The sequence below is a fragment of the Amblyomma mixtum genome, chromosome 7 (genome assembly GCF_055824585.1).
Source record: "Amblyomma mixtum isolate Tamu chromosome 7, ASM5582458v1, whole genome shotgun sequence".
Taxonomy (NCBI): Eukaryota; Metazoa; Arthropoda; class Arachnida; order Ixodida; family Ixodidae; genus Amblyomma; species Amblyomma mixtum.
The window spans coordinates 29,610,357-29,621,065 of NC_143018.1; the positions used below are offsets into that span (position 1 = coordinate 29,610,357).

Consider the following 10,709-nt stretch of genomic DNA (forward strand, 5'->3'; position numbering starts at 1 on the left):
CGAGTGCGCCTATATCATATTCCTCCTATCAATAGGCTATGTATTACTGTGTTCTTATCGACACGGAAAGCTCCACAACAGGCTGCCTTTTACAACCGCCGCTGCGGTTGCTGATGTGCACGAGACGTTTCGAGTCAGCGGACAGCTAAGAGACGGTGCTGTTATAATCCTGACACACATATTTGACTAATTCCTACCGAAGAAACTATTTAGGTAACCAAACACATCGGGAAATACTGGATGATCTACACGACTTATCTTTATCTAGCGCGAAATAGTGCACAGAAACTAAGTGGTGTTCGAATTTCGCTGGAGGCGAAATTCTAGAACCCCGTGTGCTGTGCGATGTCAGTGCACGTTAAAGAACCCCGGGTGGTCGATGTTTCCGGAGCCCTTCACAACGGCGTCTCTTATAGTCTGAGTCGGTTTGGGACGTTAAACTCCCATAAAAACTAAGTGATGAGCAGGAAGTGTGCGAAAGGGGCGCGGTATTCTTTTGTTTCAGCACTTGTTCATCGCTTGATAGGTATACTTATTCGACAGGAAATTTTTGCTGTACTGCTGCCTCTAGTTAGCTGGCACGGAAAGATAGCGCCCGTGTGGTCGTTTCCTCGTGTGCTGCTCGACCTGCGATAAAACGAGCAGTGCCTATTTCTTAGGCAACACATGTGTCTCAATATGGTCACTTACATTTTTGACGTTCCTGGTGAAAACGCAGTTTATATCTTTGACTCTTATATGCTGTGGGTTTCTAAGTGGACACAAGCCACCACCCACCGCGGGTTCGAGCTTCGCGCGAGCCAAGGGCCCCGATCAGCCGTCACCACACACCACTGGTACACCGTGGCGGCGCACTCAACCTCCGCTGGGAGGAGAGCGATTCGCCGCAAAGAAATAGGCCTCCAAGTTCACAAAGGAGACGTTTATTCACGTCGTCCTTCAGCAGTACACACACACTCAATCGTCACCCCGTCCCGGGGGCGCGCGAGGAGCAAGGCTCCGCTGCGCGCACGAAGCGACTCGAGTAATGCGCGCCGCTAACACGCCGCTGCAGGAGAATGTCCCCGCGGCAGTGCTGTGATCTCTCTCTCGTGTCGACCGTTGGGCCGGTTGCGAGAGAAAGTGGGCATTCAACGCAAGGTACGCCTGTCAGAGGTCGCTGGACCCCGCTGGACAGGCTCGAGCCGCTGCAGGTCAGAGGACACGTGCGGGCGAGCTCGAGTAAGCACTGGTCCGAACGGCAACGGCCGGCACGGACAAAACAGTAACGTACGCACCTTACGCTGTCTCGGAGGGATCTCTCTCTCTCTGGGCCCCGCTCGGACGGTCGCGCAGTGCGCGGCCGCCCAAAGCGGGTCCCGGATTCCCGCCAAAAGGCGCCAATGGCAAAGGCCCTTGGGGAGCCGGGGCGGAGCTGTGGCTAAATGACAGTGATTAGTCACCCAGCCGCCTCTCCATCGCCTGAGGCGGGAGCAAGGGAAAGAGGAGAAACAAGGCAACGGCGGAAAGCCAGGATTCCCACATCCCTCTCTCCTTAAATGCCCTCCTACCCATCGGCAAAGCACGCGGCCAAAATAAAGAAATCAATACACAAAAAAACTACACTTCAGTTCCAAAATAAAGAAATGAATACACAAAAAAAACTAGCTACACTTCAGTTCCAAAATAAAGAAATGAATACACAAAAAAAACTAGCTACACTTCAGTTTCAGCCAGAACAACGTAAAAAAACAAAGGAAAAACAAGGCAAACAATACTTGCACACGCTTCAGTAAATCAAAACAGCTTGCAGATTATATACACGGTACACAAGAAGATGTGAATACAACTGTACAACTATGTTACAGGTGGATGCCAGCCTCAAAGTTCGGTGGCGCGGCCCAGTGGGCCTGTCGGCGACTCACCGCTCGCAGACTTCAAGTTGAACAGGTTGGGAGTGCCGACGACTGATGGCGGTCTTCTTTCCGTTGATGTAGGGTGCGTCGATGACGACGGGGCCGCGGCAGAGCACTGACCTCGCGCCCTTGGACACGACATCACGTTCGGGCACAAGAAAGTTAGTGCACCCCTTTCACGCCGGCTGAAACGGGCGAGGACGTTCGGAGCGTCCAGATGTGTAACCTTGTCCACAGCGAGGGGTCCTTCTCATCCTCGCGCTCACGCAGAAGGACACAACGGCACAACTCACAGGCGTCGCCTTGGCTCATGGTTACGCGCGCACACAGTCACAGCCACAACCACGCATAAACCGGCAAGTGCGCGGACGCTGGTCGGCGACAACGACCCCCCCATCAGAAGCGTCCAGAGGCGCCGCGGCGAGGGTCAAAGGGTGCACTTTCCGCCCCCCATCGCCCCCAACGCCCCGCCAACTTCCCCTACATACGGGCCGCACAAAACTCGCACCGCGACACACGGCTCCTTAACGAGCCAACCACCCACAGTCGGGCCGGAAATGAGAAGAGGCGCGCCGTACAAACGACACCACATCTTTTGCTTCTAGAAGATAAGAGCAAGCACGAGCGGGCTGAAGTTTGCCTATGTACAAGTCGGGTAAAAAAAAACTGAAGGCTAACGCAAACGCATGTTGCCTATATACATCTCGGTACGTTAGAACAAAAAACAGACGTTAGAAGCAGGAAACGAAAGTGGCTAGAAACTGACGTAAGCAAAAAAAAATAAATAAACTGATAAACACACAGGGCTGGAACTGAGCACGCTGCCAAAACAAAACAAAACAAAAAAAAAATAACACCGTGCTTCGCCTGGGTAGGGCCTGACGAGAAAGCTCGCCAGCTAGCTGAGGCTGCGTGCCTTCGGTTGCGGAAAAGTCCGCCGTCCGGCATCAATCACACCGGTGACCGTCGCCTCAGATTGTACCGGTGCTCCGTACGCTTGCGTTCCGCAGCACCAGTTCTGCCTTTGCGCTTGCCTTTCATACCAATGGGTACCGGCGCAAGCTCGTCAGACCGTGACGCGTAGGCCTTCAGGTCTATGAACCCCTGCTTGCTCCTGGGGAAAGGCCCCATCAAATCGCAGGTGGCCATCTGCCACGGACGCACACTGTCAATCGGTTTGATCATTCCAGGCGCCTTGCCGCCCCGTGACTTCACCGCTTGACAGACATGGCAGGAACGGCAATAGCGGAAAATGTCACGCTTCATGCCGGGCCACGTCACCGAATGACTCAGTTTTGCAAAAACTTTGGAGCCACTCAGATGACCGGCCAGTGGTTCGTCATGAGAGAATCGCAAAAGTGCGCCTCTCAGACTTTTGGGGATAACCACCTTGAACGGGTCGATGGACTCGTCATCGGTGGCTATGTACTTCAGCATGAGCCCGTCATGGTCCAGCAAATATGGATCCCCGGGGTTCGCCGCGACACACGCTGGCTTCTGCCCCCCCCCCCCCCCCCCCCCCCCCTGCGCCCGCTACAATACAAGTAGCGTCACGGCGCTCCGTCTCCCTGAGACCGTCGCTCACCTCGCGACAAAAGGGGTCATTTTGCTGGGCTTTCAGTAGCTCTTACGGCTGAAAACGATTCCAGTCCTCCCAGAGGGGAGCCTGGTCTCGTCCCCACTCAGGTTTGCAGCCAAAATTTCCGTTCGCGTCGGCACCTCCGAGGCGCTCACGAAGAGCTTTGCCTCTCGTCCGCTTTGCGAAGCGCTGCTCGCCTGGTTAGCGGAATGGGTTAACCCGTTTGCGGGTTCCCCCTCCTTGCCGCCCGGCGGCTCGTCCGCTGTTTCGCCCCCTCCGCCTACAGGCGTCAAGGCGCCGCTGGCGAGTGGGGCACGGGATAGCGCGTCAGCTACCACGTTTGTGCTCCCCTTTCGACACTGCACGGAAAAGTCGTAATGCTGTATCAGGAGAGCCCAGCGCGCCAGCCGACCCGCAGGCTCGCGGAGCCGCATCAGCCAACTAAGCGCACTGCACCCCTGCCTCAGTGGAGGCTTGGGTGGGCTGCACGAACGAGGGAGGCAAGGCTCCTAGTTCGATGAGCGGCGTGGTTTCCACAGGGAACCGGGCCAGCGCCTCGCCGTTCCCAGAGCAGAATTGACTGCTCGCGGGGCACGGCTGCTGCTGTTCGAAACTGCCGGTTGCGGCAGCGTGACACGAACTGCTTTCGCACTGGGCGGAAAGCATGCACAGCTGAGGCATGTGACCAGCGGATGCACCGCAGGGTGCTCCCGGTACAGCTCCAATGGGAACCGCGTGGTCGACATTTTGGGTTGTGCCGCAGTAAACCCCAATGGTGGCCGTGGCCAACAACGGTGTCTAGCTATTCGAAGGAACAGCAGCCAGCGGATCAAACGACGCTACAACTCCGTAGGGAGCCGACTTGTAGCTGCCGAGTGCCCCGCTGGGGGTGGTAGACACGGTGCGCAAGCGTGATCGGCAAGGCGACCTGCTCGGCTAATGTGCCATCAAAGGCGTAAGCGCCAATGACTTAGCACGTTGGGCGCCAGTTGTGGGTTTCTAAGTGGACATAGGCCACCACCCACGGCGGGTTCGAGCTTCGCGCGAGCCAAGGGCCCCGATCAGCCGTCACCACACACCACTGGTACACCGTGGCGGCGCACTCAACCTCCGCTGGGAGGAGAGCGATTCGCCGCAAAGAAATAGGCCTCCAAGTTCACAAAGGAGACGTTTATTCACGTCGTCCTTCAGCAGTACACACACACACTCAATCGTCACCCCGTCCCGGGGGCGCGCGAGGAGCAAGGCTCCGCTGCGCGCACGAAGCGACTCGAGTAATGCGCGCCGCTAACACGCCGCTGCAGGAGAATGTCCCCGCGGCAGTGCTGTGATCTCTCTCTCGTGTCGACCGTTGGGCCGGTTGCGAGAGAGAGTGGGCATTCAACGCAAGGTACGCCTGTCAGAGGTCGCTGGACCCCGCTGGACAGGCTCGAGCCGCTGCAGGTCAGAGGACACGTGCGGGCGAGCTCGAGTAAGCACTGGTCCGAACGGCAACGGCCGGCACGGACAAAACAGTAACGTACGCACCTTACGCTGTCTCGGAGGGATCTCTCTCTCTCTGGGCCCCGCTCGGACGGTCGCGCAGTGCGCGGCCGCCCAAAGCGGGTCCCGGATTCCCGCCAAAAGGCGCCAATGGCAAAGGCCCTTGGGGAGCCGGGGCGGAGCTGTGGCTAAATGACAGTGATTAGTCACCCAGCCGCCTCTCCATCGCCTGAGGCGGGAGCAAGGGAAAGAGGAGAAACAACGCAGGAAGCCGGCACAGCCGCGCAAAGGCAACGGCGGAAAGCCACGATTCCCACAATGCATGTTCATTAATCGCTGGCGTGCTGATTACCGGTACATCGATGACACTGGCTGAAGAACGACCGAGTTCTTACCTCAAAGCTGGACAGTCCAAGTATAAGCTCCCATTTTCTGTTGGGTGTTCAGTAAGGCACAGGAAACCAGCCGCACCCATCATGATGCTGGAACTGGAGCGGCCTCATACCGAAGAGCGGTTATTCCAGAGCTCTAAGGGCTGATCTCGCACTATCATATTGAAATGAATATTTTCCTGGTCCAACTGTGGTGAATCTCAGCGAGCGCCCCTGATCTTGTAACTGCTAGTATTAAAACATATCTGTTTCTAACTTTCAGAGACTTCATCTCCTTGCCAGTTCTTCTCTGCGCTTGGCTTGCCTTTCCATTTGTCTAATTTTTGGCCGAACCCCGACGGCGCCGTGATCTGGACAGTTCGGGCACAAACAGTTGTCACCTTGAAACGAGCGTGACTGAGGGTCTGCTTAGCCGGAACAAACATTAAATACCTGATCTAGGAGCGAGGCATCATCACTGCATTTGTGCAAGTTCATGATCTATTAGGTGACTGAACACTGTGAAATAAAAAAGGAGAAAAACTGAAGGAGAGAGTGAATAGTTACGCGAAATAAAAGGCAGGGCCAGAAGAGAAATCGTTACATACCCAAGGAAAAAAAAACTGCCGGCAATTACGTTATTTGCTAATGCAAAATTTGAGCGCAGCACATCAGCTGTTTCAGCTTTTTGATAGATCGAGGGAAATAATGCAAGCCAGACATATATGTACAATAACAGACAGCTTTTCATTTTTCAGACATATTCCTTCTTCAAGAAACACTCCACTAACAATAAAGTTACACTTGAGAGAGATTACAATACAAAGAATTAATGCACTTAAAGTGCTCTACTTTAAGAGGGAGAGGCAAACAAACAAAACAGAATTGGTTCACTGAAGATGAAACAGCCGCTCTGGCGGTCAACGGTCTTCTTATATAGGCTCGCTGCACGTCTGTCTGTTCTTCGTTTCAAGGCAGGCGTGCACATACACACAGTGTCGGCTATGCTGTAAACGTCTCCTGCTCGCGCTGTACGCGCGTCCTCATTTGTCAAAGGCCGGGAGTGGCTTCGAGGAGCATCTGGAATTTTCTGTCGTGGCGCCGCCACCATTGCGCGAGTGGAGAGGTGGAGGGAATCTCTTGGCGCACGCAAGGCTACGCCCTCTCCGGCAACGTCACGTAGAAATGACTCGGACAATATAGAACAATCGACGGCAATCCTCCGGCGCGCCGAGTCCGCGAGCGGTGGGGGAGGTGGCAGCCATACACAGAAGGCTTGTCGCTCTCCAGGGGTTCCTTCTGCCCCGTTTTTTCACGCGCGCCGGCGAGAGCCGTCCGAGCGGCGCTGTTTTTTTGTTTTAATTGCTAAGGAGGGGAGGAGGTTCCGCTTTTGCCCTCTCCAGGTTACAACGGACAACGGTGACGGCGATGCCGCGAAACGCAGAAACGGGCGCCTGAGAGCTGCGCTCTAAAAAAAGGCAACAAACCTGTTCAATCAAGAACTAAAATAGGCCATTTCTTATGTGTGCTGAGGAGCAAACGTTTTACTTACACATGATGTCCAAATGCTGTGGCACCGTCTAAGATGCTTTGTTGCAAACAGTTGCAACGTCAGCCCGACGCCAACCAGTGGTGTGAGCTGTGGTGTTCACGCCACAGAGGCATCTATGAGTCCAACAAGGCACAGCGTCTATAATGTGGGTGCAAAGTCTAGAACGTGCACATCCGCCAACTCCTCGGAGGCAAGGCAAGCTGTCCATCTCCTGGAGGGAACTTACAAACTGGAATATGTTGCGAAGAATGGCCACGAAACAGGAATGCCCTTTAGAGTTGTCAGGTCGAGTTGTCTGTGTCCAGGTAAAACACAGAGTTGTTGTAGGGCGTGCTGCCTCAAACGTAAATCCGGTTACCAATGGCACGGGCCGAGTCTAAATGCTGGAATAATGGAGCATTTCCAGGGTTTTGAACTCGATACCACTTGTAGATATGCAGGTCAACGAGGTAGATATGCTGCACGGAACCCAGCGGTAGGGTACCAATGATGAACATACGGTGCCCCACCCAAACGCTGAGTGACAGAATCCTCGGCTAATCACCGCACACCTCAGGACAGCTCTATGTCTTTGGGTTGGTATCGAAGCGGTAAAGTCTGCCGTCCGAGTCTGGTTTCCGGGCTCCCCAGCCACCGAACAGGTAATCACAGCCACCGTAGGGTACTACGTTCAAGTCTAGAAACATCATTTATCTACCGCCGGATAGTGGCTTCGTCCTCAGAATGTCCCTTCTGTAGTATGCAGGGTATAAAATGTGCACGTCGGTGAAGTGTCTCTCTGCGTAGCTGACGTCGAAGGAGTAGATCTTCCCCATAATAGCGACAGAATGGCTATTGACTGTTCATGGAGCATCTTTCAGCTATAACGTCCACATTTCGGAAACACAAATATTCACTCTCAGACTGGATCTTGACCGTTTATCGAGCATCGTTTAGCTTTAGGTTTGGTTTATGGTTTATGGGGTTTAACGTCCCAAAGCGACTAAGGCTACGAAAGACGCCGTAGTGAAGGGCTCCGGAAAATTCGACCACCTGGGGTTCTTTAACGTGCACTGACACCTCACAGTTCACGGGGCTCTGGAATTTCTGCCCCAAAGAAATTCTAGCCGCCGCGGCCGGGATTGAACCCGCGTCTTTTGGGTCAGCAGCCGAGCACCATAGCCACTGAGCCACCGCGGTGGCGTTCTTTTAGGTTTAACGTCCACATTTCGGACAGACAAATATTCACGCTCCGACTGGATCTTGACCATTATTGGAGCATCTTCTAGCTTTAACGTCCACGTTTCGGACAGACAAATATTCACTCTAAGACTGGATCTTGGCCCCTGGTTTATGGCTGAAAGCAGGAGCGTACACATTATAGTTCTGAGGTAGGTATGACTTTCCAATAAGCTGACAGACGTGACACATTAGGTAAATCTGGCATTCTTATTAGAAAACTTCACAGTTAAATACTATCCCGCCGCAAATAACGCATGCGTCATAACCCTGAAAAGAAACATAATATAAAAACACATCGAAAGAAGCAGGCCCATTTTTTCTAAAGGCTTTCAAATTGATAAAAAAGCCTAATCTCGCACGCAGTACGCGCTAGAGAATCGCGGCTTATACTTATATCTGCTCAAGTTGTGGCCTCTGCTTGTTTGTCTTCTTGCATGGCTAATGAAAGCAGCCGAAAAGATGAGGACGAACACTAAAGTTACCAGGATAGGAGCAACACATCCAAATTTATTGAGAGCAATGAGCATCTTTTTAAATGTCAGACAGAACCCACGTGACACCAGAAAACAGGAACAGCACGTAAGGCAATCTTCTTATCAAAACACTATCGTTCAATAATAGTCTTATCAAACTTTTGGCACGGCTACATGAAGAAATCAACACGCAGCAGGCCCAGTCAGCCGAAACTAAGACCAGTAGAAAACAAGAGAACAACGGCAAAGGGCACGAAATGAAAGCCGCTGTCCAGAGCAGTTAAAAAAAAAAACGTGACATCAAAAGTAAAAGCTAGCAGTATCATACAGGGAAAAAGATAACAAAACGAAAGCATTCCTTACAAGAATAACAAAATAGAGCGAAGGCTGAGTTATAAGTGCGCACCATAACAACGGGCACGGGGCAGTTTAAGCCAAAAGGAGCAAAAAAAAAATGTATAACGGAGAGGCCCAGACAATACAAGAACGCAAAGCTGGGACATAATAAACAGCTTTCGAGGAAATTGTTATTCTTGACTGTCAGTAAAAAAAAAAGGTGTGCTGAACACCTGTCCCAGGCTTTTATCGCACACTATCTGTCACAATCGCACTTTCGCACATTTATCTTAAGAGAACGATGTTCACTTGCGGATGAAATTACGGACACATTTTGCTGACGCAACAGACCCATTTAATGCTCTCGAATTAATAACGTCCACTAAGAACATAAAAAAGGAACAAGGTTGCTCAATAAAGAATTAAAATAAGCCAATGCATGGCTAGAGAGGTGAACAGAAGTTTAATTCCGACATGATATCCATCTTGCAGAGGCACCCTCTAAAAGGGTTTGTCAAACACAGTTGCAATGTCTGCTCGTAGAATACAAGGTTTATCTGTGGTCTTCACCTGTCATGGCATTATATGTCTCCATTACGGTCGGCGCCACGACGCCGATCTCCAAACGGGCATCTATGACCGCCGCAAGACACAACGTCTTCAATGTGGGTGCAAAGTCTAGCGCGTGCAGATCATTCACTGGCACTTGGGCGAAGTGGTAGGGCGGGACGGGCTGCCGATCTCGTGGAGGCGAGTGACCTTCTCTGATGCTCGTCGTTGTGCGGCCACGAAACAGAAACGCCCGGTCCCCAATCACACAGCAGGCCTGGAGCACTCTGGCACAAGGGCCCGACCGCCTTAGCCTCACTTGCGTCCAGCGAGACCTCCCTGGGTCGTACTTGTGCAGGTCTGTAACTAGTGCGCGCTGCTCTGTGTTGTAACCTCCAAAGATGTACATCTCTGCGTTGTACGCGAAGGCGCTATGACTGTACAGCAGCGTTGGGGCTACGCCTTCTACGTGTGGGCGCACCCAGGTCAAGTTCACAGTGTCCAGGTAATGCACAGGATTGCTCCCAGGCGTGCTTCCATAAAGATACATCCGGCTACCAATGGCAGAGCACGAATTAAAAAGCGGGCACGGTGGAACGTCTCCAGTTGTGTGCACTCGATGCCACATGTAGGTGTCCAGGTCAAGGAAGTGCAACGTACCTACCTGTAGGCTGCCGATGACCTACATATGATTCCGCACCACGCACGCAGCGCGGCAGAGATAGCTCGGCTCATCACCGCACACCTCGGGACGGCTCCACGCCATTGTGCAGGTATCGAAGCGGTACAGGTTGCCGTGCGAGGCATGTGGCTGGGCCAGTCCCCAAAAACCGCACACGTACGCACAGTCGCCGTAGGCTACAACCTTAAAGTTTAAAAACAGAACCGGCCTATCGCGGGGTAGCGGATGCGTCCTCTCAAGGTGCCAGCGGTAGCGCGCAGGGCAGAAAATGTGCACGGCGACGAAGCTTCTGATGTCGAAAGAGTATATCTTGCCATTAATAGCGACAGCCATGTGGTTGACAGCTCTCGGAACACCTTGCAGTTTCAACGTCCACACTTCGAGGAAACAAATATTCACCGTTAAAAGGGGTCCAGGTATATTTTTGGTGGCTTAATGCACGTGACTACTCAGCGTAAATCTGAAGTGTGTCTCGGTCTGAAAGTAGCTGACGTACTCGCACGCAACCGCAAACTGCCGTTTTTAATACCAAACTTCATACTGAAATACTATTCCGTGGGAGTCCACGC

The 10,709-nt window shown here is 52.8% G+C and overlaps 1 protein-coding gene across 1 annotated transcript; it reads right to left on the minus strand.

The window, feature by feature from the left end:
• Positions 1-9,462: 9,462 nt before the first annotated feature.
• On the minus strand, positions 9,463-10,008 carry LOC149335500 (kelch domain-containing protein 3-like). The gene has a single exon (XM_089553943.1). It carries the CDS (start codon positions 10,006-10,008, stop codon positions 9,463-9,465), a length of 546 nt encoding a protein of 181 aa, XP_089410069.1.
• Positions 10,009-10,709: the final 701 nt, after the last annotated feature.

Excerpts from the sequence above, each read along its gene's own strand:
- LOC149335500 (XM_089553943.1), bottom strand. The coding sequence starts at position 10,008 with ATGTATCTTTATGGAAGCACGCCTGGGAGCAATCCTGTGCATTACCTG.